We start from the raw sequence: 26,596 nt of genomic DNA, 5'->3' as shown, positions 1-26,596 counted from the left end.
TACAGATTATCATTGGTCCCTTTAATAATTATTGTGGAGTGAATAAACCACTGATAAATCTAATATTCTTCATTATATACTTTGAAAGCCAGCTTATCTCACAATAGAAAATATATATTTGGTGAAATATATAATCATGCTTTGATATATTTGTGCAGTGAGAAACATGTAGAAAATCGCCTTTAGAATTTCAGTATGCTAATCTCACATAGCAATCTCCCCATTCTGTGCACAAATAACATGTACTAACATGACAGCATATTTGGCACAAGATTTCCATCTCTTACAGAAAATCATCAAATCTACGAAACCTTTCCAATGTCCTACTGTGGCTTTGTTGAATAAAAAGTATATGTAAGAATTTGCATTCCTATGCTGGCCTGTTTTCCTGGTCAATATAATAAATTCATTACAATGAGCATCATATGATAAAATCCTATTATCTTCCTTCTGTTACTTTGAATATGTGTTTGATCTAAACATGAATCACCTTAGCCAACTAAAGTTCTACTGATCCAATACACTGTCTCCTACACACACACTGCAGTGACTTTTAAAACCATGAGAATTAGTGCCATTGATGATTTACTTTTCACTGCTCATCATCCTAGGCCTGCATCTGATTTGAGGTGTAGCCATCTCTAGCCAGTAGAACCCTGATATCCACCGAGACAAGTGCTGTACCTGTGTAGTGCACACCTGTGTGAAGAGATGAATATGGCAAGATAGTCATTGACATGTGACAAAATAGTCACACAAAGAAAGACATTTCACTCTTGCAATATTGCCAGTTTTCCTGTCCCTGTAGCAAAATTAACTAGCAGTTTGTCTATATGTGAGTAAAAATGGTCAATTATCAGAATATTGATGCTTTAGAATGCAACTGCTGCCTAATCCAAGTTCAATGCCAAAACAATTATGTTTTTGGATTCAGAAAAATACCTGTAGAACCAGAACACTCTCCTCTGGAGTTGACTTCCCCTTTAAGGAGAAACTATGTCGCATGTAGAGCAGCAACCAGCATTCTGTCATTTGACCATGAGAATCTAGCTGCTAGACAGACAAAAAGTACGGCCACTTGGCACATCCTATACAAGAAAGATCAATATTAGGTCAGGTTTAGCCTGACTAAATCATGCTCCTAGCGGCCGGCCAGACAGATGGGCAGGGGGTCATTAACCCCAGCCAGAGAGAGATTGTGTAGACACAGGCTAGGTCAAGTCCTGTCAGGAGGGAGCATAGGTTTGCTGAGCTGAACGATAAAAGCTGGGGCTAGAGAAATCCCTGGTGTAGAGTCCACTGCAGATTGTGGTAAGGTAGTTCTTTTATTTGTACTCACCACTTCTTATGTGAAGCGGATCTGCTGCAGGCTGACCTTCCCTTCCACGACCAGCGTGTCCACACGGGTCAGGGGCTGGATGCGGTGGCGGAACTCGGTGAAGTGCTGGCCATTCACAGCAACCTTGAAGCTGTCCTGCTGACACAGCACCATCAACTGGAAGAGGAATGTACATAAAAAATTTCATTATGGACTGAAGAGAAGGATAGGAACTGTAGTTGGTCAAAAACAGGCTGATCACAAAGATGCTAAGTCAAGAATCAGGTATAATATTTATAATTTTACACAATAACCCAGCTTACCTCAAACGGCTGCCCCGGCATGAAGGGGAAGTAGGGCGTGTCCTTCTCCTCTCCGCCCCACCCGTTGTTCACGAGGGAGTTGCGGACAACAGCGCGGGCAGCGAACCTGGGGTTGAACTGCAGGGCGATGTCAGCACGCGGAGAGGTACTGGCACCACACTGCAGGTTGAAGTGGAACCTGGGGGGGGGGGGTGTTCAATTGATTAAAGACCCTTTCACATACATTGCCGAGCAGGTCTACAGGAAATATTTCAACAGAAGTAGACATTAGGTAGTAGCATTTATATCATATGTGAAAGCTACTTTCAAACCCTTTTAAACCTACAACAGCTGGTTCTCTAGTAGGCAAAAGTATGCTAGAAACCTTGGTTTCAAATCATCAGGTGTAATTCAAGTTTCTGGCAGGAAAAATGTCATTGAATTTACAATTATCACCAAAAATTATCCAATTATTAAGTGAGTTCCTCACTTACTTTGTTAACAGGTTGCATGCATGTTCATTTTTTCCTGGCAATACCTAAATCAATTTATTCTGCCCAACGCCAAGTATCTGCTAAATTCTGTTTACCCTCAAACAGAAAATTATTACATCAAGGGAAACCTCAATTTTGGGTTGATGATATCAAGTCTAGTATCTATCTAAATCTTGTTCATGTCGGAATGGACCCACCTATCAGGCATGCCAGGGTGGACTGTACCATTGATGACCACCATCCTGCCAGGGTACATCCCTCCAGCGATGGAACCGATGTACGGCACTTGCTGAAACACAAACATCACACATCCGTACAAGCAAGGACATACACTACTTAAACATGGGAGGTGCAAGTAGTCAGTAGAAGAACAGAGTTAAGTGATGAGAAAGAAAAGTGATCCACAACCATTTTCCAGTGCATGCCAGTCTAAGTAATTGTTTCTCTAATATTTGTGTATTGAGAGAGAGATGGTGCAGTGTTGTTAGTCACGCTTTCTGCTGCTATCTTGGTTGTCTTAAAATTCTGGACTGACAGTAACCCAAGGCCAAAACCTTGACTTCAAGTAACCATGGTCCATGGAGCTCAAACTCTACAACAACCACATGCAATACAGAAGCAGCAGACACAACACATGAGGTGCTATATATACTCCCATCTATTACTATCATAACTGCTGCTCTTTGAGAACCCTATGGCCACCAAATGAGAGCTTTTGCATGATGCCTGAGCTATGTCCTAAATGTAGACACAAACTTCAGGCACACTGACCTGCTGTGACAGCCACCTTTTTTGATTGTCATAGGGAAGATTCCAAGAGAAGAGTTAGTGGGCATGCTAATCATGTGATAAGCCATTCTATTCTATTCTGACATGCAGCCTAAACTCTAGAAAGTCTCCAGCATCCTCTAACCCCATAGACTCTAACTTTCTACTCTACCCACACAACACTAATACTGCTGGTCACAAACCAAGGCCTGGGGTCCGCTGCTGGGGTGTGCACCTGGGGGCATCATTGGCCCGGGGGGTGCCATAGGCCTGGGGGGTGCCATTGGCCTAGGGGGTGCCATTGGACCAGGGGATGCCATTGGACCAGGGGGTGCCATTGGACCAGGGGGGGCTGCTAAACTGCCTGGAACTTGCGGAAACTGTGAAGATCAATTGATTACAACAGTTAATCACCACCAATCAAGGAAGGAATCAAAGGGACAGGAGAGATGATTTCCTGTAATCAATCATGGACCACTGATATGTATGAAACCAACACATATCTTATTTTAGTACATTTACTTCATAATTCTTTCAAAAAGCAATCATGCCAGCACCACAACATCATTGTTCTTTCCTTAATCCAGCATGTCCTACACCCTTACAAAAAGTTGCTCTCCTAATTTTACACTGTGGTGAAGGAACAACACTCTACGAACCCAACCTCCCCAAATGCAGCATGGCTTCATCCATCTTTCCCCAGATGGGGATCTTTCCTTGTTATATTTTCAGCAGAAATTTCTATTTTCATAATAAGTAGTGGATCTCCCAAGTACTAGGGTCTTGTATATGATGAAAAATCAAAATTAAAACATCATTTGACTAATTCCTGGATCAAGATACTCATCTTGGTGCATAATTGAACAACAATTTATTTATTCATAACTATAAATTAGGAATCCTTTTTACCAGCGAACAAAATGAACAGATAAAAAGGAATCGAAAATCAAAATAATGCACATATTTCAAATGGCTAGGTATATCGTCAAGAAACCCAACCTACTTTCAAAAGCCAGTATTCTAAAATGTTTCTGTTGAACTATTACCTGAATTGAACCATGTTTTTGTACAAAAATGATTCAATGGAACACACTTCAGGTGTTAACAATACATGTTGTACAATAATAGTGCTTTATTTGACATTTTATACATTACATCTAACATGACAAACAGTGGTTGTGACAGTCCATGATGACTAAATTCTTCAAAGGATGCTGAAATAAGCTGAAATGTGGATATAGGCTCAAACAAGATCTCAATATGTGAAGTTCACACAATGTACCATTCCTACGTCATCTTAGCACTACTCATTATTCTGTCTAGTTGTAACAGCTGAATTAAGTATCATGCCTGACAGTACATTTTCATGGGCAGAACAAATCAGGAGGTAGAAATGTACCATGGCCCTGAATCTATGTTTTCTTCTTTTCAATAGCAAGTTCATTCTTTGGTCTTGATTTATACTTAGTCTAATACTACAGCAGCAAGTTCTTCTATTGACGCATTAAGGCCTTTCCTGCTTGTACATGCTTTCTTGATTTCAGAAAACTGTCTGGCTGAGATACCACAAATTGAATGTCACACCAGTACAAAAGTATAAAATAATATATGTATGCTCCAAATAAAGTGGCACCTCCTGCTTAGCTTTCACAAGTGTTTTACTACGCCTTCATGCTGTACAACTACCAGTAGCTTTACTGAGTGATTAGGGCAAATGCCATATTCATAGCATGCTCTCAGCATCAACAGGGCTAAAATGCAGGCACAAAATACCTGATTAAAACAGATAACACAACTGATAACTAAGAATCAATGATTATGACAAAATCCTATGCTTAGTTCTCAGTGACTACAAACTACATGTACTCAAAGACTGAAAATCTAAAGCCCCACAGAAGCAAAGTTTAACACTTCTGTGTCTTGTGGACACAACTTATTTTTTGAAGTAGCTAGACTGGAGGGGGGTATCTTTCATCTCCCACAGGAGGGGGGTAGTCACCAACTGGAGGGGGGTAATCGCCTACTGGAGGGGGGTAGTCACCACCAAACATTGGGGGTGCATACGCTGGGTCATCCTGGAAGTAAATGTCAGACAAGCACAATATGAGTGTATGAAAAACAGTTGTTGACAGCAAACAGTTGTTAAATTACAATCATATTTCTGACGAACAACTTTCAAAACAACGGCATGATGTAGGCCACATATATATTCAAAATTGGTCCTGAACATAAAAAACTTCATGCAGCATATAGTATTATTTCTATCTATGACAAAAATGCAAAATGGTTTAAAACGTTGACTTCAAGACTCAAAATTATAATCATTATGATGTATGCTATCTCTACAGGTGCAATGATTTCTTTTGAATAACTCAAAGGTAAATGTAAACAAACAAACAAAACTCACCATAGATGGGTGGATGTAGGATGAAAAACTAAAATGGTCCATGCTGAAGGTGTGATGAACATTGCCATGCACGGTTCTAATGCTGACTAACCAAAATGCTTCACACGTTTGTATGGCATACACATCCATCGTCAAATCACAGGACAATTCAACAACCAGTGTCACACAAAACAAAACAAAACACAACCATATACATTTTCACCAATTTCAAGCAAACTTTCTAAAAATTATCAAATGAGATATGTAACAGTCTTCTTAAATCTTATATGTACAACTACAGGCCATGCACTTGTTCATGATGAAACTGCACATTCCCAGACATTAAGAGACATACATTAATTTGTAGTCTTATTATTGATTGCATTTTCTAGACTATGAACAGTTACCAGAGGCCACAAGTGCCAAGACAGAAAAACACAAGACTTCACAGTCAACCTCAAGGTCATTAATTGAGGGTTGTTTTTGGCTCGCAAATGAATTTCTTTGAACTGTTATCTCTTTTCAAAATGGTATCAGCATGCTATAAGTCACATTTGATGCAGCCACAACACAAACAATACAGCCAACTGCACTCTCACATTCATTATGACTCATAGTTGGAATGTTTTACATTCTGAAGATAAAATCTCCAATATGGAATAAGTTGTAGCGGCTAGGAGAGCAACAGAACATTGAAAGCTAAAAGGTAGGTTACATGTACTTAAACAGGCGGTATTGCACAAGTCATGTACTTACAGGGTTGAAGACTGGTCCTGGACCCCTCTGGGCCTGGGGGGCACCTGGCCCCGGCTAGGAACAACACATTTCAGGTTTAGATTTGATTCTATTGACACTACAGGTGACTTTTTACCTAGAATGTGTCAAACGTTACAATAGAAAATTCAAATGTCACATACAGGACATATTTTATATATTTGATACAGTAAAAGGCCATATATCAAAACAAGAATATGATTGTTATATTCCACAAAATGCCTCCTCCTTTATGAGGCATTGCCAAAAACTAACTTAAGTGAATCTACTAAATCAATGCATTGGGTTCTTACCATGCCTGAGTCAAAGCGGATGGCCTGGATCTGAACCTTCCCATCGATGGCCAGAGTGTTGACCCGCTGGTACGGGATACGGTGGCGGAACTCGAGGAAGTGCTGGCCATTCACTGCAACCTGCATAGCAGTAGTGAAGAATGAGGAACAGGCACCATAATACTACTGCATTGGTTTCACTACCCTCTTCTGAATAGATCATTTTTCAGTGTTAGTTCTATATATTTTTCTGTATGAAATTATTCAATCTGAACCTTATCCTAGTCCTGTTTTATTTGTAAAGCCCCATGGGCTCCAGCAAACTGTTTCCATTTAACAGCTCTAGTATGCTTTTTAAGTTTTATAGGAAAGTTTTTCATCTCACTGTACGGTAGACACAGTTGGGCAGATCAGATTTGAATGTTTGTTCCTTCATTGAAGGCATGGAATTCGAAAAAATAGACGGTACGCTTCCCTTTGGAAACAATGCAAACAACTTTTTTCTAAGTCACACTCTATAAGCACAGTGTTAGTTTGTACGCCCTTGAGTGGCTACCTTGAACTTGTCTGGCTCGGTGAGGATGATCATCTCAAATTTCTGCCCCATGGCGAAGGGGAAGGGTCCGTGCTGCTTCTCCTCAGCACCCCAGGCCTGGTTCTGCAGGCAGTTCCGCACCACGACGCCCGCCATCACGCGCGGGTTGAAGTGCATGGCGATGTCGGCACGTGGCTGGGTGCTGGCCCCACACTGCAGGTTGACATGGAACCTGCCATAGGAAAACAGACATCAAGGGCAATCAGACAGAAATAAAGTCATCTTCAGATAATAAATTCCTCATTTTATTGATTATTACCAATTATTTGTACATAGTATGGCACCCGATAATCCTATGATAAAGGGTACGTGGACATACATATATACAAGGAGGTTAAATTGAGTTTAACCTCCTTGATATATAGCAGGCTGCAATTAGTCAAGCTTTAAATGTGTGGCAAAAAAGGAACATATTATATGTAGATATTCAGTAAAATGGAGACCCCTGGATTTTAAGAGCACCCATAAAAGTCAGATATTCAAAAGGCATGTCTAATTAGATTGAAAGATCCATTTTCACCACCACCAGCAGCTTACCACCAAAACTGTGTGACACGTCACATATCATACCTACACTCTTCATAAGTTGTACCAAACCACCCAGATTTTCTATGGGAGTACAAAATGATACATGTACTTAATGTACAATTGGTATGTAAAGAAAACATGCATAAATCATGACTTGTGAAACAAACAGAAATTGATAGCTACACTAACAAATGACTCTGACATGGAAGCAACTAACCTTTTCCATATTAGTTTCTGACTAATCAATAATTTGCCATATCAAAAATGAACAATGGGAGTGACAGTTTCTGCACCCTCTACATTTCTGCCGGAATGCATGCAGTTGACTTACATTTCAAAACAAGTCAAAGTAGTAAAGGACACATAATGAAACAGAAAAATTGTTTCCTCTGAATTACAGAATAGAATGACTTTAAATGATTAAGCAGAAAAAGAAAAGACCTGAACTTTACACCAAAATAACATAAATGTAGGCATTTGAATTTCTAATTTGAAATTCATATCATGGTACAGACATACATGCAAAAATATTTCGAAAATTATTTATGAATGACAATTGAAAATTAAGACTTTCTCTATAAGTAGTCAGTGGAGTAAACACATCTCATGCACTGTACCTGTTCAGTGAAACAGAGTTAACTTACGTGCTGGCAAAGTCATAACAGGGGAACAAAGGGAAACAGAACAGAACAAGGTGTAACATGGGGAAAAAAGAGCAAGATGTCAAATAAAAGGAGTAGCAAAACACACTGGCTAAAAGTTATGCATATCTTGAGGGCGAAGTGGTGTCTAAGACAATAGACATGTAAGAAGGATTGAAAACAAATTGGACAAAAGTTGAGTAATGAATGACATCATCTTACAAACTAACAAAATGGGAGGACGAGACAGAGAAAAAAGATACAGACATGGGATCTCAAAGGATGATACAGCTAGGATACTATTGTCTTGTCCACTATTCTGTAGCATCCTAACCATCCCACACCACAACCCTAGTGCCCACCTGTCGGCTCCAGGGATCACAAACCCCTGGATAGTGATCATCTTCCCAGGCTGCACTCCTCCCTGGATCTCTCCGATGTACGGGATACCCTGGATACGACCATAGAATTGTACAGTTAGCATTGTTGATGGTTGTTGTATGCGATTCATTTTCACCTCCAACTCGGAGGATGATTTTTTATTATGCAACAATAACCTGAGTAACAAACAAATCAACTCACAGAGCCTGGACATTATTACCACTGACCTGTAGGTCTACACTTGTTAGACTTGTTGTACATGCGGGGCAAATACTGGGTTAAGTGTTCAGCCAAGGCACAGTACTTATCAACTATAGAGTTTCCAATTCTATAAATCTTCTCCCTGATACAAGCTAATCAGTGTACTTAACTTGATTGCTGTATATCCCTTTAATTTACCCGTAAGAATCATGGTATAAAGGGATGTATTTAAAGATGCCCTTTACCAACTTGACCCATGGCTAATAAGACCAACTCGGTCTAACACGCTGGTCAACTTGGCCCAACACCCTAACCCTTACCTTAACCCTGACCGAGTTGACCAGGGTGTTGGGCCGAGTTGGTAAAGGGCCGGATTGTTCTGATCCCTGTATTAAGTCCTTGGTTGAAGTACACCTTCAACCTGGTTTTCCATCCTAGGGTTGCATGTGACACAGCATTGCACTATGAGACTCCACTGTGTCAGCAAGTTTCAGCTCATTGTCACATGTCCCCCTGCATGTAACACTACATGTGTAACATTCTCTCTTGGTGCAAATTCTACAGTCCTATTGGACCATGGTCTTTATTTCGGTGTCCATAGGACAGGAGGCACTACAGGCCAATGGCCCACTGGCGCAAATTTCAGCCCCATATTTGCACCATACCTTCAATTACCTGAATAAATGTTAACTTTGCTACTTCAAATAAAGATGTTGCATTATGTCAACATAGGGCTAAAGTCCAGGTCCAGGACTAGGACTTTGAAAGTCCAAAAGCTTAAAGCTGCTAAGCTTAAAGCTGCTGACGTTTAAATCAGAAATGTGGAACTCTAACATGGTAATGCTGAAGTTGTATGTTTCAAAATTCTTACCCTTTATAGTATTCATCGGCAAACAAACTGGGTGTGAATGTTTACAGATACCAATCCAAACCTGGCAACACATTGCTTGGTGGCCTTGTAATGTAAGGCCACGTGTAATTTGTGTGCCCGTTACGCCCACTCACATGGTAATGTTAACTCAATGGACAGACTAACTTTTTGGTTACCTTTACCAAGGCAAGGAGATCATTTTTAAGGCAGGCAACTGTTGGTTAGTGCATGTGTGAGTAAATGATCGGGTGTGAAATTGTTAGATAGGTCAGGGACATAAAGGGAACTTCTACAATTTCCCAGAGAGCTTGCATGTACCATTTACAAAGGAAGAACAGATCTTTAATGTTAATGTTGGTACAATCCCTCTAGCAGCTTCCTTTGAAACTGAAACATGTTTTCAAAATGAAGATTAACATTGCATAACATGCAAACTTTGTGGATCTCTCTTAAGCCTGCACCATATTATGGTTCCGTTTCTGATATTCTACTCAGGTAATCAATATTGAACTGCAAGCATTGCCAATTTGTAGTGGAGGTAATTGCTCGTATTGCATCAATGTGACGAAATTAAAATAAATTTGTCATAATGGTTCTGCAGCCTTCAACATGTAACGTTAACTAAATATCTAGTTACTAGAGACAATTGACTCATATTACTTAAACTGAACCAAACGTAAACGCGTATAAACCCAGCACCAAGAGACCATGTCTAGCGATATAACGTTACATGTAAATTGTTAAACAAGGACAACAACAAATATAACGTTAGACATGTGCCAATTAAGCCAACCTAAACTGGCCATGACGTTATCATGGATCAAAGAAGAATACCAATTCAAAGTGGCCCGTTATAATATATATGCAAAATTGTTCTGTTTAGTACCTTGATGGCATACCAGCTGGGGCTTGGCCTAGTTAACAAAACTAACCTACCGGATTCATAACCGGTGTCTGCATTCCTCCAAAACCTGGGTACGCCATCTTGAGAAGTTCTGGGTCTACAGGGCGAGGAGAAGAACTCTAGAAGGCACTGAGACAGACGTTCCACACACAGCCGCGATGCGAAACTACCTCTTCTGAATTCTGCAGACTTTCGGGGTGAAGCGGAAGTCACGAGCAGCTGAGTCAAGACGGGGGCGTGGTCACTGAACCCTGGAGAAGGGACGGGTTTACCTGCAGCGGCTCCGCGGAGTTCAGCTTCTTTGTAACAAAGTAGCAGCGCTATCTAGCGAGATATGATGGAGAAACATATTTCTCCCACACGTAGGTCACGTTGCGTGAAAAAAAGCTAGTCTACGACCGATAGACAACAAGACGTACACGCTTATATCTGTTGGACTTAAACTGAAGGTTTCTTTTTCTACAGATCTATTCGCCATTTTATATGATGAGTACTTCTTAGTCAAACTTAGATGAAGCTGTTGCATTTTGTACCTGTAGGTAAGTTGAATGATCTTGAATCTAGCCTGGAGTCCAGCCTTATTAGCTTGGGTAGCGCAGCGGAGCTAGGGTAGCGGACGGAAGCTAAATAGAATGGATTCCAGGCTAGGTCCTTGGTTGAATCTGGCCTCCTTGGTTGAATCAAGGAAATTTTTAGATATCTAAAAATTTGTCTTCTCTTTATTTGCATATCAATGCATAGTTCGTGATCTTGCTCACAGTCACTGTCGAAAAGTAGTGGATGCTACTTGAAACGTCTGACCGTTTCCAAAATCATATCCAATTGTTTGAGTAACTGCTTTTTTTGGCGTATCTTATTACCTGGATGTCTAATCTTCATCGACGTATCAAGGAACCTCCTTGGTTGAATCAGTATCTATTCAAAGTCACCGCTTTCTTCCCCGCGGCTCTGTGCAGCATATGGTCACCAGTAACAGTGTGTGACCACTGGTAGAACGTGGTCATTAGTAACGTTACTATACCATACTCGTACTATACCAGTAACGGGAACGGGCCTCGCCGAGGCCTATATTGAATATCACATATTATTCTAAGCTGAAACATGCAGTCCTTTTGTAAAGCCTAAAAGGTGTGTGCGACACTAAACCCATGTAACACAACCTTCAATCTTGTAATATACAGTCAAACCTACCCAAGGCAATCACCCGGGGGATCAAGCAAAAGCGGTGTATTGGACAGGTGGTCGGCTTAAAGTAACGTTCCACATAAACTGAATGATCAAAGCTTCACAGGCTAGGCGTAATTTTTTAGCGCTTTGCGCTGAACACTGCGGCACTCAGAAGCGACAGTTGCCGATTCTCAGCGTACTTTTGCGTGAAGAATATTAGAAGAGGTATGTCCTAACTCCAAACTATGAAAATACGAGGTGATTGCTGGACAGAGCGTAGCATTTGAAGCTTAAAAGATATCAAAGTTTCTATAGTAAGACGTCGCGGCAAATTTCAGTCTCCAAAACAGAAGTCACAAAACTTTTACCATTATCGGTTGTCTGAAAACTGTTGTATTTTGAGTGTGCGGATTTGGTGTCCGTTGTGGAGATGATTTTACATCGTCCATGCACGGTTTACACTGTGGCTAAAACAATGTTTATTAGAGTTCTCAGAAAGATCTGAAAATTTTTAAATTTACATTTGTAACCTATTCATTTGGTATCGAAGTCTGCGCGTGGCATGAGAATCATTCTTCTGGCCAACCAAGGACCGTCAGGGCCAACATACCTTCGGATAAGGAAACTGGGCCATTTGTCAATACCAAACAACAATTAAAACCTCTTCCAGGCTAGCAAACAACAAACTTTGCTCTCTGTGCATCCTGATATGATGCACCACCACTCAACAATGCAGCGCAGCGCAGTGGACAACAGTGGCAGTTCTCCAGTCAACATTGTGCCATATATAAAACATCCACACCGCCCATTTGTGACAAAGAAAAACATGGAACGGTCGGTGATTCTGACTCTCCTCACATTGCTGCAACAAGGAGGTGCAGCAAATGTAAGGAACCTCCCCGAGATTGTTCAGCATGAGACGGCAATAGGGGACAATGAATTCGAAGTCATGGGTCAGTGCGCTGTGTACTGTCCTTCCCAGCCCACAGCATCCTGTCCAGCTCTGGACCATCTCCTGCTGTACCTGAGTACACAGGACAGCCTGGAGGGACAGCTGGAACAGCTGAAGAATAGGACAGACAGCCTCGATGGACAGCTGCAGCAACTGGCTCAACAGGAGGTGGCTGAGGTGAGTAACGTTCCAATTTTGAATGCTGATGGAACAACTGGAAAAAATAATTTTGTCAATATTGCGTAACAGCTTTTGATGTTTTCACTACACAGGCATTCAATACGATGTTTGCCTTACATACAGTAGGTCGTTAGTTTGATCCCCGGGCGAGTCATACCAAAGACTTTAAGATTGGTATATACTGCTTTCTCTGCTTAGAACTCAACATTTGGTAAAGACTATGGTAGTTAAACAGACACCACTACCAATGGACTAGCCCCGTTGTAGTGATTGCACAAAGTTGTGTGGCCCGAGGGCTACTGAAACAGACATAGGCACCGCCCTACGCACCATCTGGTGCGGGTTAACTTTAACTTGATTAAACAGCATGCTAGCAGCCTCATCCATCCTAGCTTGGCAGTGACAAGAACTGTGACTTCCTTGAATACATTTTATACATTGATGTATTTTCTTTGTGGTGTCAATGCTTTTCCAACTCTTGGCCAAAAGTTTCTTAATCTCAAACAAGTTCTCCACACCCTGACTAAAAAAAAGACTGTTTGAACAGTTTCAGGCAGAAGCTGACCTGAAAGCAACAGTTGAGACTCTTCGGGTGACAGTCAACAGCCAGGATGGCATCATCCAGCAGCAGGCTGCAGCTTTACAGCAACTGGAGGGAACTCTGCAGCAACAGGCCACCCTGATTCAGCAACAAGCCACCAGCCTGCAGCAACTGGAAGCCACCAACCAGCAACAGGCCACCCTTATTCAGCAACAGGAAACCACAAACCAACAACAAGCGACAGCCTTACAGCAACTTGAAGGTAATGAATCAAGTAATGAGCAATGGCTTGAGCTTATCAGTTCCTTACACAGTCCAGAACTGGAGAATAACACTATGTGGCAGACCATTATGTATAATCATCCTTATCTGCTGGGTGCTGTACCTGGAAACACCCTGCAGTTGTAAGTATATAACGCATGTATGTAAACATGGACTGTTCAAATTGGCTTGTGGCTGGAGGTGGCTGCCTGCACCAGGTTGTTACCTAACCAGGTGTCTACATGTCTCCATCCCTACTTTAGCTAAAACAAGGATACATACCAGGTTACTACAGACAGCTATTACCTATTATCATAGTGCTTTGTACATACATTATCATTATACATAATCAACATACATAATACATGACATCATATTATGTAAATGTATAGTAGCATACCAATATGTATTGCAACTGTTACATTTCGTATTGTAGTGGTTTAGCAGCATCATTAAGTATGAGAGATGAACAAGGAAGACATATTATGTATGCCATCACTGAAAGTCAAGAGAAGGTGGTGTCTTGACTGTGGTATTCATTACATCTTCCTCTAACATCCTGTCCACAGACAAGGTAACTGGCCCTCGGACCTGCCAGGAACTTCTCAACAGCGGACATGACACGAGCGGAGTCTACATGATCTATCCTGCAGGGGGAGGTATCAGCCCCATCCATGTCTACTGTGACATGGACACCGATGGAGGAGGATGGACGGTAATTAAATTAAATCTGAACTTTGGTATCATGTGGAAAACATCATTCTCCTTTATCTCATTTCACTTCAAAGCCTTTCTGCTTTCAATCGTGAAAGATTTAATTTACATACATCCATAGGCATGTTTCTGTATCTTTTTTTAGGTCTTCCAGAGGCGGCAGGATGGTTCAGTGGATTTCTACCTGGACTGGCAGGCATACAAGACAGGGTTTGGAGACCTGAGGGGAGAGTTCTGGCTGGGTAGGTGTCAAATTTTCTTCTTCATGCAAATTAGTCTTTTCTAAACAAGATTTTTAAATATGACAATTCTAATACCTCCCATCACATTAGGCAATGACAACCTGCATCACCTGACAGCACAGGGAGGATATGAACTAAGGGTCGACCTAGAGGACTTTGAGGGAAACTCCGCCTATGACAAATACAGCACCTTCAGGGTAGAGGATGAAGGACACATGTACAGACTGATTGTAGGGGGATACTCAGGAACTGCAGGTACGGTGTATAACAACACCTAACATTGCCCTTGAGTACTGCATCATGCCAATGACCCATTTGAGATAATCTTGCTGTGTATTAACGCTCTCCCTGCTAATTCTTGTAGTCAATTAAACTTTTGTGCATGAATGTACCCTCAGCAGACAGAAGGCGAAAAGCAGTATTAAGTGACTGTAAAATTGCACTCTGGATCCTTTGGCTACTTGTTCATTAAAGTGGCATAACAAAATAGTCTTCTCTATGCATGACATAAAAGGCAGTATTGTTACAGCAGTACACTGAAATAGCAAGTAAGTTTGCAAGTTAGTATAACCTGTGGTCTTAACAAGAGGATGTGTTATTTCAGGAGATGCCTTGACACGGCATACCTCCATGTACTTCTCAACCAAGGATAGAGACAATGACACTGGTGGTGGCAGTTGTGCCCAGACCTATAAGGGAGCCTGGTGGTACACTAGCTGTCATGCTGCCAACTTGAACGGCCTGTACCATGCTGGAGCCCATCAATCCTATGCAGATGGTGTTAATTGGGGAACATGGAAAGGGAACAACTACTCCCTTAAACACACTGAGATGAAGATCAGGCCTCGCTAAATTCACCCTGTCTGTATGAAAGTTAATGGCCAAACTGTAGTACTGACAAGCCTGTTTGCAGACTGTGATATACCATGACACATCATTAAAAATCTATAAAGGTTTATTGATTGTAATGGCTTTACAGAGCCCTTAGACCTTCAAGTTAATTTCTGCCTTAGTCAATATGCACTTTGTGCATGGATGCACACCTAGCGCAAAGAAGTTAATGTCAGAGGAATAACAGATGAGGTAAAGCAAAGTAAAACAGTCATGCTCAACTGAATACATGTATAAAGATTATACACATGCATATCTATTGGCACTTAACTATCCATACACAGTCTTATATAAAGATGTGAAAAATAAAAATACTTCATCATTTGCTTAAAATCAACAGTCAAGTCTCTAAAGTGCTACATTCTTCTAACATGACGTGTTTGAAAACTTCGTAGCGGTGGTTGATGTTAGGCTGGGTGTGCAGAGAGTATCTTGTGCCCAATGCACCACTGGGATGTGGAGCTCCATAAAACACTCTTCTGATCCTGGAGTGAACCAGGGCCATCGCACACCTGCAACAAAAAGACATTGGCAATTCTTATTGTGTACAAATAGTGTATAGCAGTACTTATTGTGAAGGCTGTATGTCCATATCATCTGATTCTTTTTATATCATCAATGCTTTCTTTCACAAATTTGGGAACATTTGTGGTGTTGGTTCAAATCTGGAAGCTTTGAAATTGCTGCTGGGCTAAACCTCAATTCTGTACCTCTCCCTGAAGCATCCTTGTTCCTTTTCAGCATCTAAAACATAGAGGAAAGTTCCATTAAGACTACAGAAATTAATGCTTTTAATTTCAGTTATCACTCACAAAAACACTTACATGATACATGGCTCCCTGGTCACATACAAGTCATATCCAGTACACAGGTATGGTCCATCATTGGGTTGCTCTTCTGTTTTTCCAGAAATATCACAAGTTCTTTTATCAAAATCTTTTATGTGGATATCTTTTTCAGCTGTTTCAGGTTCTGTTCTTTTAGATGAACTGTCATCCGCTACATCTTTGGTCTCATCATTGCTGGATTCTGATTGCTCTTCTTTCCAATAAAGTCCTGGCCCTGAAAAATAAGTGGTGAAAAATGCTTCATTTGTTCCAATTATTTGTCATTGTTGGTAGTCCAGGCTCAAAAAATCATCTATGTGCCCCTGGCGTCACATTGTTTTATTATTACAACTGAAATGAAATATAAGTAAACCATAGAAAAGCACAATGTGTTTGTTTGTTTGTTTGAACCTTTGTTTATTCATGAGAAGCTCAAATCGGCATGCAGGCCGCTTTCAATTGAAACAGAGAAAAGAAACAGAGATACAAATTACATGTGTACACACAAAGAGAGGGTGTCATCAAATAGAATGGACTAAGTCCATCATCATGAGAAAGCTGGGCTCCCAGACTCACCACTGTGGTCCCAGTAACCTCCCCCCTGACTAGATGCAACTGTATCCACGGCAACCATGACAGCATGATGCAGGGGGTTCCCAGCATGCCTCAGGTCATGACCCACACCAATGACCTCATCTACCACTGGGTCCACCACCACAGCACCAACAGGCTCCTACACAGCAACATTGTGTCATCTTCAAGCACCTGTGATAATGTCTGTACACGACTACACAATGTTTACTTCCAGAATCTCCAAAGGTTCTTGGGACTTATTAATAAGTGCTTGACTTTACCGTCATATCACACCTTTTGGACATAAAGTTGGGTGGCTTTCAATCAACCTTTTGACTACCCTTGGACAAAAAACACTCGAGCTGCATACATGTATCTGTTATACAGGCAAACAAATGTATTTGTGTTGCTGGTGCATTGTCATAGACTTGATTGAGGACGACAAGCTCCCTACCCACCATGCCTGTGTGTTTTGCATGTTGTGCTGCCTGTAGTGCCCTCTGCATGTACTTCTGGATGGACTGGAGCTCCTCAGAAGTAAAGAAGTCTCCTTTCAATCTTCTCTCCAAACTGAACAAACAATGGGTTACAGTTCAGATCTGTACATTTTCTCGAAAATCAACCACTTAATGTATCTTTCAATGTACTCCTCATGAGTAAACATTTTTTGTAAAAGAAGTTGCATTGTGCATCTTATCACTTGTATGTCTAACTTTCATCAATGTACCCCGCTGCATAAAATAGAGCAATCTGTGGTTGTCCTGTCAAGTATTCAATAAAATTGTGCATTCATACTTACGCCTTATCTTCATGGAATGCAGTAGGCCAGTACTGTGCACAGTGTTCATACTGCCTCCTGGTGATGGCAGGCCGAACTGCAACTTTGGTGAGGAATGGCTTTCCCAGCCCATCAAAGTGGAAACCATTTTCCGTGGGGTCCCCCGAGTCTGCACTCCTGCCATCTTCTGAAGGAGCCTTGCAGAGAAGTATTTGTATTGTTGTTTCTGGTAAGATAGTACATGGTAAAAAGTATTTAAAACAAGGCCAATGCCAAGGTATTTTTATAGCAAACATTCCAAAGAGGGTCTGCATAAAATAACAGAATATCATACAGATATTGTGAGTTGTTTTCTACCTTTGTTTCCTGACTTTTGGCTCTTGACACGTTTGAGATGAAGTAGATCTGGTAGAGGAAACTTTGATGAAACTTCCCTGTCAGTGTGGGGGAGAAAAACATTGGTCATTTGTCTGATGGGAGAGAAGGCATGAGACTGTACGTAATTTCCAAAATACAAAATGTTATTTGACCAAGGTCACCCTTAACTTACAATTCCTTGGGCTTCCCTAAACTATAGTAAGATATCAGCACATAATTTGGATTAGGTGGAGACCGTGGAGTTATGTCTTGAGAGCCCTTTACTGTAATTCTGGTCAATTCTTTTCACATCTTTTACTTCAGTGAATTAGAAAAGACAGTTCTGTATCACTGTTTCACAGCAGAGCCGGTACCGGTGCATTACACAGAAGGACGGTTATCAGTTTAACAGTATTGATACACTAAGTGGTACCTACTTTATAAGACGGGATGTTTGCTTCTTGTCCAAGACTGGAGCAACATACACATTGACTGTAATTGTAAAGAGGAGGATGTAAAATTACACGTGCCTGCGTCTTCGGTAAAAGGTAGTAACAAGTTATTGCTTCAGCTGTTTTTGAAAATAAAACTGGAATTTCCCAAATTGTAACGTCTACTAACATAATTCCGCCAGGGTACATAATTCTGCCACCATGAAAATATACATCCAAACAGTTCTCCAAACCAACGTCCCATAGTATGATACACTCTTGTATATCTAAACTGTGCATACCTGTGGGATGCTGCACTAGAGATCTCTCAAATCTACTGTTTTTCAAAGTGGCGAATTTATGTAACCCGGCGGATTAAGGTTAATGGAGGTTAGAAATCAACAGCAAAATTCAATTCTAGAGTCAAACTTGAGTACCCGATACATCTACAAATACGTAATATTGTACATAGCTTTTACGGCATCAAGGTTAGACACAGTTGTACAAATTGTACAACTGACACAATCGCCATCATAAACAATACATGACAAAACAAAAGGAAGGAAGGAAGCAATACAATTTGACATCATTTGTGCCATGTTGGATTACAGTGTACGTCTCTAAACATGCTGCTGGTTTAATAATAGGTCTCTGCGAGATCCGAATAACAGGTATACTATGAGTATGATGTCAATTAAGAGCCTCTTAACCAATAGTTAATGTGATGGACCTACTAAGTGGAACTGGAGCCAGGATGTCTTGTGAGAGGACAGGTACAGGGTGGGGGATGGTCACACCTGGGGATGATGTGGACGCTGCTGGGGTTTAAAACAAAGGATCAGCTAGCGCAGTGTAGGTCCTAGAGAGGCATAATAATAAATCTGACATAAAGTACTGTTTATGTTGCACATTTAACGTTAGATAATTTTCAATGTAAATTTCAGTTAACCTGCCCCCCTCCCCACATATGGACAGGGCCATAATCTTGCTCCAACAACTGTAAATAAAGTTAAGCGGCAAAAAGTATTAAAGCAAACTATCGCTGAGGTAAACCGCTATAACTGTGTGAGAAAATCACTGACGGGCAATACTGGTGTCGTCAACACTTTTCATTTTCTTTTTGCACGGTCCCAGATCACTCGTGGGCGCCGCCATATTGCCGTTCGTCTAGTCTACTTTTAAGAAGGGGGTTGTCGTCTTCACAAATCTCATATATAAAGATACAAATGTATATCTGGTGGCTTTACACAAACGATACAAAACAAAAAGTACTGATATACTATATAAATCTGACTTAACGTACGGATGAATGTAACATTAAGTTCTGCAAATACTCATATCTCTAACCATAACCCCTTTATCAAATGGTTGATTCGACACATAATCCATTGAGCCCCTGTCAACGCCAACAACGTGTTGCAGTTTTAGCGGTGTTGTTGACGTTACGGTCAAGTTTCTTGTCAACCTGTAGGCCTTGAGTGTTATATAGTTTCGTCAACTTAACGTTATGAGTTGGGAGCCAAACATAAAGCTTGCCGTCCTTCTTGGCTCAGCCACAGCTGTAGCCATAGCCACTGCCCTCTTTTTCATGAGGGAAAGAGGGAAGAAGGCCAAAACAAGACAGGGGAGTTACGTAGAAGTCGGGAAGGTGACCCAGATCTTCCTGTACCCGCTGAAGTCTGGGCGGGGCTGGGATCTACAGCAGGCTGACTCCACAAGGATCGGACTGAGGCATGACGGTGTCAGGGATAGGTACTAGTAACGTTAACAGCGTAAAAATTTAAACTAAAATGTTCTGCTCGTTTGTTGGTTGATGATAATTTGGTTATTTTGCAAACAAGTTTGCTGAATATTTATTGGTGGATTTTTAAAAATCATTTCTCGTAAGCTCTGTGTTAAGATTGAGAAAATAAAACTGAATTCAGATCCAGGAATCTCTCTAGAATTCTTAAATTAATCATTATATAACTTGATGGTTCCTCCTAGGAAGTGAAAGAGAAATTGAAAGTAAAAGTAAAGTAAAAGTCTGAAAAAGCAAAATGTGATCCTCCTTAAGTGCTCCTGTAGTACAAATTCTGTAGTATTTGGGATGTTATTGTTCATCCATTTATTCATTCATTCGTTCATTCACTGTTTTGCATCATACCAGGATGGGTAAGGCATGACATCTCTAGAAAATCTAATTCATAATGTCTTTTTCTGAAAACTTCTATTCATCCATCACCAGGCAATGGATGATAATAGATGAGAAGAATGAGTTCGTCACAGCCAGGAAGGAGCGGAGGCTGGTCCTGGTGACGTCCAGGCTGGATCCTGATGGTCAGTTGTGTCTGGACGCACCAGGCATGCCCACACTGAAGGTGCCTGTTGGCATGGCGGAGGGGGCAGTCATCAATGCAAGGTAACAATTGTAGGGACAAATAATCTTATGTTATAGTCTGTGATTTTTGCACAGCAGTTATCTACTTTTGTTTCTAACATACAAACTAACAGGTGGTTTGGTAGCGTGTGATGGTCCAGTGATTAGCAATCCTACTTTTGAATCAGAAGGTTGGACCAGAATGACCTGAACATTGGCTTTCATCGGCGTCTTGATTTTATCTATTGAGTAAATTGAAGTTAGATTAGATCAGTATATGTTCATTACCTTTTCAGGCTATGGGGACAAAAAGGTGAGGCCTTTGACTGTGGTGATGAGGCTGCAGACTGGTGCTCCACCTACCTGAAGAAACCAAACTGCAGGCTGTGCTACTGTGCTGACCACCTCAGGAAGAGGCAGCTGGAAGAAGATGAAGTCTACGGAAATCTGGCAAAGCATGGGGAGGAGGTCTGTAAACTTCAGAAATGAATGAATGTTGTGGAGGAACTTGTTTGATCTACAATTTCCTTAGCTATGAAGCTTAGAAGTAAACCAGAGACATCTGTATAAACCAGTATATGCAAGCCAACTTAGATCCCAGTTTCAACATATATTGCAACTCCTGAAACATTGCCGCATGATTTGATGGACATTTCTGATTTTGGCCTGTTTGCTCGTTTTGATTGACGGACTTGATAGGAAAAGTGTTATGTTTTATATTGCTGCAGGTGGGGTTCCAAGACCTAGGTCAGTACTTGATGATATCAGAGGCATCCTTGGCTAATCTGAATGCCAAGTTAGAACAGCCGGTCACAAGCAGGAACTTCCGACCCAACATCATGGTGTCTGGGTGTGCGTCTCATGCTGAGGTAACGGCTTACTTTGTTTCCTTTAACTGAAGTCCAAGGGAAAATCTAAGAGATACATTTTTGTATGGTCTGGTCGCCTTCCTAACGCTGACCTGTACAACCTCTACTACTGTAACCAGATAACTTCTGGCATGTATTTTTGTATGTATGGAAATATAACTCTGTAACCAAATCAGCATAATGTAGAAAATCAGAGCTGCTGCTAGTAACCACTAAACTCTTCTTTCAGGATTCTTGGAAATTTGTGAAGATAGGAGAGGCTGAGTTCAGAGCACTTAAACCATGTACCAGGTACTGATGAATATTTAACATGCTTGGCAACCATAATTTTGTTTGACTTATTTCTTTGGTCTGACATTTTTTACCTGATTTGTTCTTGTACTGGCATGTAAAGAACAGTTGTTTTACCAGTGTACGCAATTGCTGCTCTTACAGGTGTGTCCTCACGACTGTTGATCCAGAAACAGGAGTCAGGATGGGAGCAGAGCCTCTTAAAACACTCAGGAAGTATGAGATGCTTCTGGCTTTGTTGTATCCATCATTTTAAAGAGAATGTGTACATGCACCATCTTAAATGTCTGTCCAATGTATTTTTGACAAGGTATGAAGTTCAATGGCTGAAAAGTGCCAACTTTTTCTGATATGACCTCAGATTTCGTTGTTATAGAGCATTGCCAGATTTGCCACCACCACTGGTAAGCATATACATGTATTGCAATGGACGTTCTATAAATTATTGCTGTATTCAAGATGGATCAGTTTCACAGCACTTTGATCAAATCTGCAGATTCATGGAGCATCTGAAGTTCTATTGATGGTACATTTACTTAATTTCTTTGGACCTGGAAGGTGAAGTGCAGTAACATCACTGATGAAATGAAATAGCTTTTCATTCAATTTTTGCACATTCTACCTGCAGGTATCGTCAAACCACAGACAGCAAATTCAGGAAGCTTATAGGTGACAGTCCACTGTTTGGAACCAACCTGGTGACAGAGGAGGAAGGGACCATCCATGTGGGGGACACTGTGTTTGCCTCATACAACTAAGACAAGCCATATAGTGCCGCTGCTGCTGCACTATGGTCTGCAGCTGTCATTGTAAGAAACATCTGCAATCCTTCAGGCGATTCAAATCTCTTCATTCCAGCTAGATTCCTAAGCTCCTGGAATTTCTTTACAGAGTTTTTCTTCCTCTATGAGGTCTGTTCTCAGTACACTTAAGTTTTTACAATGTTATCCTTTTTAGGCTGTATATTTATTACATTCCAGTGTAACAAACTCAAGCACTTCTTGTGCAGGTGTGTCTACTGACGTTCATATGACAGTGTACTGTCTGCTTTTCTGTCCCAGTTTGAAACTGTGTCTGGTGGCAATCTCAGGGATGTTAGTATGAAGTTCATGAGCCACATTGTTGTACTTCTTGTCATAACATCTACCTGTCTGTCTTCTAATTGTTATTAACTATACCGGTAGTATATTTCACATTTAGCACTTCAAGTAAGATCTATACAATCTTGTAATATTTTATAGCTAGCTTTTTTTTTAATTTGCCAAAAGTAGACTCAAGGATATATTTTACTAGTTTTACATGTAGAGATGTAAGTGTAATAAAATTAGTGCAACAATGATTATGAGGATTTTATTTCGTTTGTTGTTATGGTAGATTTAGATTACCTGACAACATAGCTACAATCTTCCCAACGTCAGGGTCAATTGCCATTGGCCGTTAAACAGGCCCACGGCATTAGAAGGGTTAAACATGCCTCTATTCTACAAGGACAAAGTATAAATCTATCAAACATGTTCCCAGCAGATCTTATCCCCAAACTACATTACATTATCATGTAGTCATGGCTGAGGATCGGGTAACTATTAAATTAGTGCCTCTGATATGTCTAGTAATCTTCTTTGTTGTAATAATATTTTGATAAAGACAAAAAAGTGACAAAAACTTCCAAGACGGATTCACTGGAATTTAATACAACAAACATGTATGTGTAGGATACGTGAACGGTGTGTACCGGGTCCTAAATGGGAATGTATCATGGATTAAGGGTGAAGGGAAGGGGAGAAAGTGGTAGGAGCCCCTGGCTCTTAAGGAACTAGCAGATCACAAGAAAACTTTTTAGTGCCAACAACATGTCCACAGGCAAATCCAGTCAAACAGGAAAGAAATCTAAATTAGACATGATAAGAACATCATAAGGCACTAGAGAAGGGGATGAAGGGCACGACAACGGAACTACATGTATATACAGAAACATCAACTTCAAGGACAGGATGTTGAAGACAAAAATGTGTGGAAAACTATCTGAAGGTGTTGCTGTAAGTCTTCTACAGATGCAGGGTGAAAGGGACAGATAAAGGAAAGACAGTTTTAAGTGGTTACTTTGTACAATCTTCGGTGTTTGAGATGGCAACAGTTAACAATGCTAACAATTCACTAGGGCACATTTTACATGTAGGTCTAACATAGGGCAAGTAGACATCCCAACATGGTACACTCAAAGCACTATCCCTGTCAGTGCCTTTATACTGTACAGGTATTCCACATATACTGAAAACCCTTTTCTACACCTTACTGTGTTTGTCAGTACAAGCTACTTGGTATACAGACTGGGTCATCATATCTGCAGCCTAATCTATTTGCACATATGGTTAAAACCTAATATCTTAAATGCACTATCCACCTACTGCATATACATTGCAGTATGTATCTTTAACTGGATTAAATTACATGTCAACTAAGAATTAAATCAAGTACTCAAACTTTTGCATAGAACTCTTTATAGAAATTAAAAAAGATTGATATCAATAAATTAGTAAATATACAATATTTGACATGATATGAATTATTGAGGTAAATATAAATATTGGCAAAAATTAAAGCCTTCTCTACAAAATTGTGATGCCAAAATGGCAGTGGTCTTATCCTCAGGCAAGGAGTGTTACTATTGCATTTGGTGTGGCAACTTTGAGTGGAGCAACAAGCTTGGTCTTGTGCTTTCTACATGGCCTTTTTTTTCTTTTTAAAGAATATCTTTTATTACAAACATGTTCATTGTTGAAGAAGCATTTGCTGGCCTGTATTGGTGAATGCCACACAAGCTGGTCAGCTGAAATGTGCTTCTGTCAGAAATACTGAATCCGGTGTATCTTCAGCAGTGATAGTGTACGGAGAAAAATATACATTTACAGCAATTACAGAGTCATTTAAAACTAAGGCAAGAGAATTTGTGTGACTTTTAACTATGGCTAGTACACACAAAATTACAACTTGTGTGAGTCATGTACAAAATAAGTGCTTGGCACAAGTGAAATGTCCATCCTTGGCAAGATATCTGTTGCCTGGTATGCTCTTCTACCTATATTTTTCAACAAACATAAACTTGTTACAAGTGCATATAAATGGCTACAGTGAGGACATTCTGTTTTACAGTATTTGGGGCACTTACATGATGACATACAAACTAGACTACAGAGTAAGGACTTCAACTATCAGTCTGTGACACTACTGTACATGTTCCTTTCTCTTCTCTTAAATGGCACCATACCCAGTCTACTATCTCCATATATACACCAACTTTCTATGCTGATATCCAACCTGCATGAAATGGGTACAAAAAATGTGTATCCACCCATGACGGCTCCTCACCATAACTTTTGAAACTAATACAACTGCTACTGCTATTGCACTGTTATGTACAGACGTTACAGTTCCTTAGACTGATAACCGCTCAAAACATGTTTGTTCTCATGCTGCATGGTACTTTGATTTCTTTCATTTCTTCTTCTTGCTGAAAAGGCCCCCAAACACTCCCTTCTTGTCCTTAGGTTTAGGTGCAGGGGGTGGTTTTGCTACTGGCAGAACAATTTGTGAATTTGGCACCGAGGGTCCTATCAGCACGGGTCCCTGTGCACCGTTCTGTGCCAAGGCATTGTGGGATATCTCCGAAGGTTGGGTAGTCTGTGGTGCATTCTGGGCCGCTGCGCGTGGCTGGAATGTGTTGAGAGGCTGAGGCATTTGCTGCATGGTGTCTTCAGGACTGCTGCCTTCCTGACTGGAACCAGGTCTGATCTGCAAGTTTGGGGCTGTACGTTTTGGCTGGGTAGGAGGGGTGCTGGGTGGAGTGAGGGTGACGTTTTCAGACAAGGTTGTGGTGGGAGCTCTACGCGGCGGTGGAGGAGCCTTCCTTTTGGGAGGGTCTGGTGGGGGTGCAGATGGTCTTCCTGGAGGCTCAGGTGGGGGGATACTTGGCTGTATCAGACACAGAGAATATATTAAATTTGATTGAGATTTAACATACCATGCATACAATACGAACAAAATTGTTCACAAAAGTAGGAGACATTTGAAATTGCACTTTTGTACTTAAAAAAAAAATCCTACTTCAAATCATCCTCTAGTTCAATCTGCAGCCCAAAACATGGCCAATTTCTCTGCAAATGCATCTAAATATTAAATGAATAATGGATTCCAAAGGCCACTGGTCATCTTTTGGTGAAATCACAAGGAGGGTCTCACTCTCTGAAGTTTGCCACAGCATTGTATTGCACTAACCATCACAAATGACCAAATAGTAGGCAGGGTAATGGGTAGCAGAAGGAACCCAAAGGTATAAATCTGCTGACATGAATTCAATGAAGTTTCTTGGATAAAACTGAGGTCTACTTACTCTCTTCACGCCGTCACTACTGTTCCCGCTACTACTGGTGCTGCCACTTCTGGGATGGTGTGGTACTACAGGGGGTGGGGGAGGGGGTAGGTCAGGTGGTGGTGGGATTTCTGTGTCTGGCAGTGGGGGGGCTTCAGTGTTGGGCAAGGCTGGAAGAAAGAAAAAGGTGCCAATTGAATGGGTGCGAGAAAAAATAAAAACCAACTGTGCTGAACAAAATTTCCTACAAATTAAACCGTTTTAAAGATATCATCGTCACCAGAATAAAGTGCAAACACTGCAAACACCAACTTTTGTGCTTCACCAGATGCAAGAAGCCTGAACCTATGGAAAGTGCAAAA

The 26,596-nt window shown here is 40.8% G+C and overlaps 5 protein-coding genes across 11 annotated transcripts in view; 2 read left to right on the top strand and 3 right to left on the bottom strand.

Moving 5' to 3' along the window:
* Nucleotides 1-10,653, bottom strand: LOC136433114 (galectin-4-like). 4 transcript variants are annotated; one of them, XM_066424936.1, is made up of 11 exons: nucleotides 10,468-10,650; nucleotides 8,441-8,529; nucleotides 7,480-7,518; nucleotides 6,871-7,081; nucleotides 6,336-6,455; nucleotides 6,025-6,078; nucleotides 3,086-3,262; nucleotides 2,312-2,403; nucleotides 1,642-1,819; nucleotides 1,340-1,495; nucleotides 1-699 (listed from the first exon to the last, which is right to left on the bottom strand). In XM_066424936.1, exons 1-10 carry the CDS (start codon nucleotides 10,513-10,515, stop codon nucleotides 1,346-1,348), a joined length of 1,158 nt encoding a protein of 385 aa, XP_066281033.1. In that variant the 5' UTR covers nucleotides 10,516-10,650; the 3' UTR covers nucleotides 1-699; nucleotides 1,340-1,345. The 4 variants fall into 4 exon arrangements, with proteins under 4 accessions (XP_066281033.1, XP_066281034.1, XP_066281035.1 ...); XM_066424937.1 differs by lacking the exon at nucleotides 7,480-7,518 and having other exon boundaries at nucleotides 10,468-10,653; XM_066424938.1 differs by lacking the exon at nucleotides 3,086-3,262 and having other exon boundaries at nucleotides 10,468-10,648.
* A 1,748-nt stretch (nucleotides 10,654-12,401) lies between these two features.
* On the top strand, nucleotides 12,402-15,360 carry LOC136433110 (microfibril-associated glycoprotein 4-like). Its single transcript, XM_066424932.1, has 6 exons — nucleotides 12,402-12,731; nucleotides 13,282-13,537; nucleotides 14,106-14,251; nucleotides 14,396-14,492; nucleotides 14,583-14,747; nucleotides 15,097-15,360. The coding sequence occupies exons 1-6, from the start codon at nucleotides 12,429-12,431 to the stop codon at nucleotides 15,342-15,344; spliced, it is 1,215 nt and encodes a 404-aa protein (XP_066281029.1). The 5' UTR covers nucleotides 12,402-12,428; the 3' UTR covers nucleotides 15,345-15,360.
* Nucleotides 15,361-15,429: 69 nt separating this feature from the next.
* On the bottom strand, nucleotides 15,430-19,538 carry LOC136433111 (probable inactive tRNA-specific adenosine deaminase-like protein 3). 2 transcript variants are annotated; one of them, XM_066424934.1, is made up of 9 exons: nucleotides 19,432-19,538; nucleotides 19,084-19,164; nucleotides 18,356-18,410; nucleotides 17,919-17,995; nucleotides 17,583-17,787; nucleotides 17,242-17,353; nucleotides 16,787-16,943; nucleotides 16,208-16,445; nucleotides 15,430-15,895 (listed from the first exon to the last, which is right to left on the bottom strand). In XM_066424934.1, the coding sequence occupies exons 1-9, from the start codon at nucleotides 19,502-19,504 to the stop codon at nucleotides 15,724-15,726; spliced, it is 1,170 nt and encodes a 389-aa protein (XP_066281031.1). In that variant the 5' UTR covers nucleotides 19,505-19,538; the 3' UTR covers nucleotides 15,430-15,723. The 2 variants fall into 2 exon arrangements, with proteins under 2 accessions (XP_066281031.1, XP_066281030.1); XM_066424933.1 differs by having other exon boundaries at nucleotides 19,084-19,167; nucleotides 19,432-19,537.
* A 177-nt stretch (nucleotides 19,539-19,715) lies between these two features.
* On the top strand, nucleotides 19,716-23,207 carry LOC136433112 (mitochondrial amidoxime-reducing component 1-like). The gene is made up of 7 exons (XM_066424935.1): nucleotides 19,716-20,101; nucleotides 20,577-20,750; nucleotides 21,005-21,176; nucleotides 21,437-21,577; nucleotides 21,807-21,868; nucleotides 22,013-22,084; nucleotides 22,497-23,207. Exons 1-7 carry the CDS (start codon nucleotides 19,857-19,859, stop codon nucleotides 22,624-22,626), a joined length of 996 nt encoding a protein of 331 aa, XP_066281032.1. The 5' UTR covers nucleotides 19,716-19,856; the 3' UTR covers nucleotides 22,627-23,207.
* A 330-nt stretch (nucleotides 23,208-23,537) lies between these two features.
* The window catches only part of LOC136433109 (spectrin beta chain, non-erythrocytic 5-like), a 70,089-nt gene continuing 67,030 nt past the window's right edge, over nucleotides 23,538-26,596 (bottom strand). For 2 of the 3 annotated variants that reach the window (XM_066424929.1, XM_066424930.1), the window contains exon 91: nucleotides 25,734-25,837. Coding sequence is in view for 1 of the 3 variants with exons in the window: in XM_066424931.1 (XP_066281028.1) it covers nucleotides 25,361-25,837; nucleotides 26,256-26,404 (626 nt within the window). In the remaining 2 variants the exon portion in view is untranslated. Of the gene's footprint in view, nucleotides 25,838-26,255; nucleotides 26,405-26,596 lie in introns of all 3 variants that reach the window. The other variant, XM_066424931.1, reaches the window with a different exon arrangement.

The sequence above is a fragment of the Branchiostoma lanceolatum genome, chromosome 4 (assembly GCF_035083965.1).
Source record: "Branchiostoma lanceolatum isolate klBraLanc5 chromosome 4, klBraLanc5.hap2, whole genome shotgun sequence".
In the NCBI taxonomy this organism is placed as follows: Eukaryota; Metazoa; Chordata; class Leptocardii; order Amphioxiformes; family Branchiostomatidae; genus Branchiostoma; species Branchiostoma lanceolatum.
The sequence above is the reverse complement of the archived record's forward strand: the minus strand, read 5'-3'. Positions and strand labels throughout refer to the sequence as shown.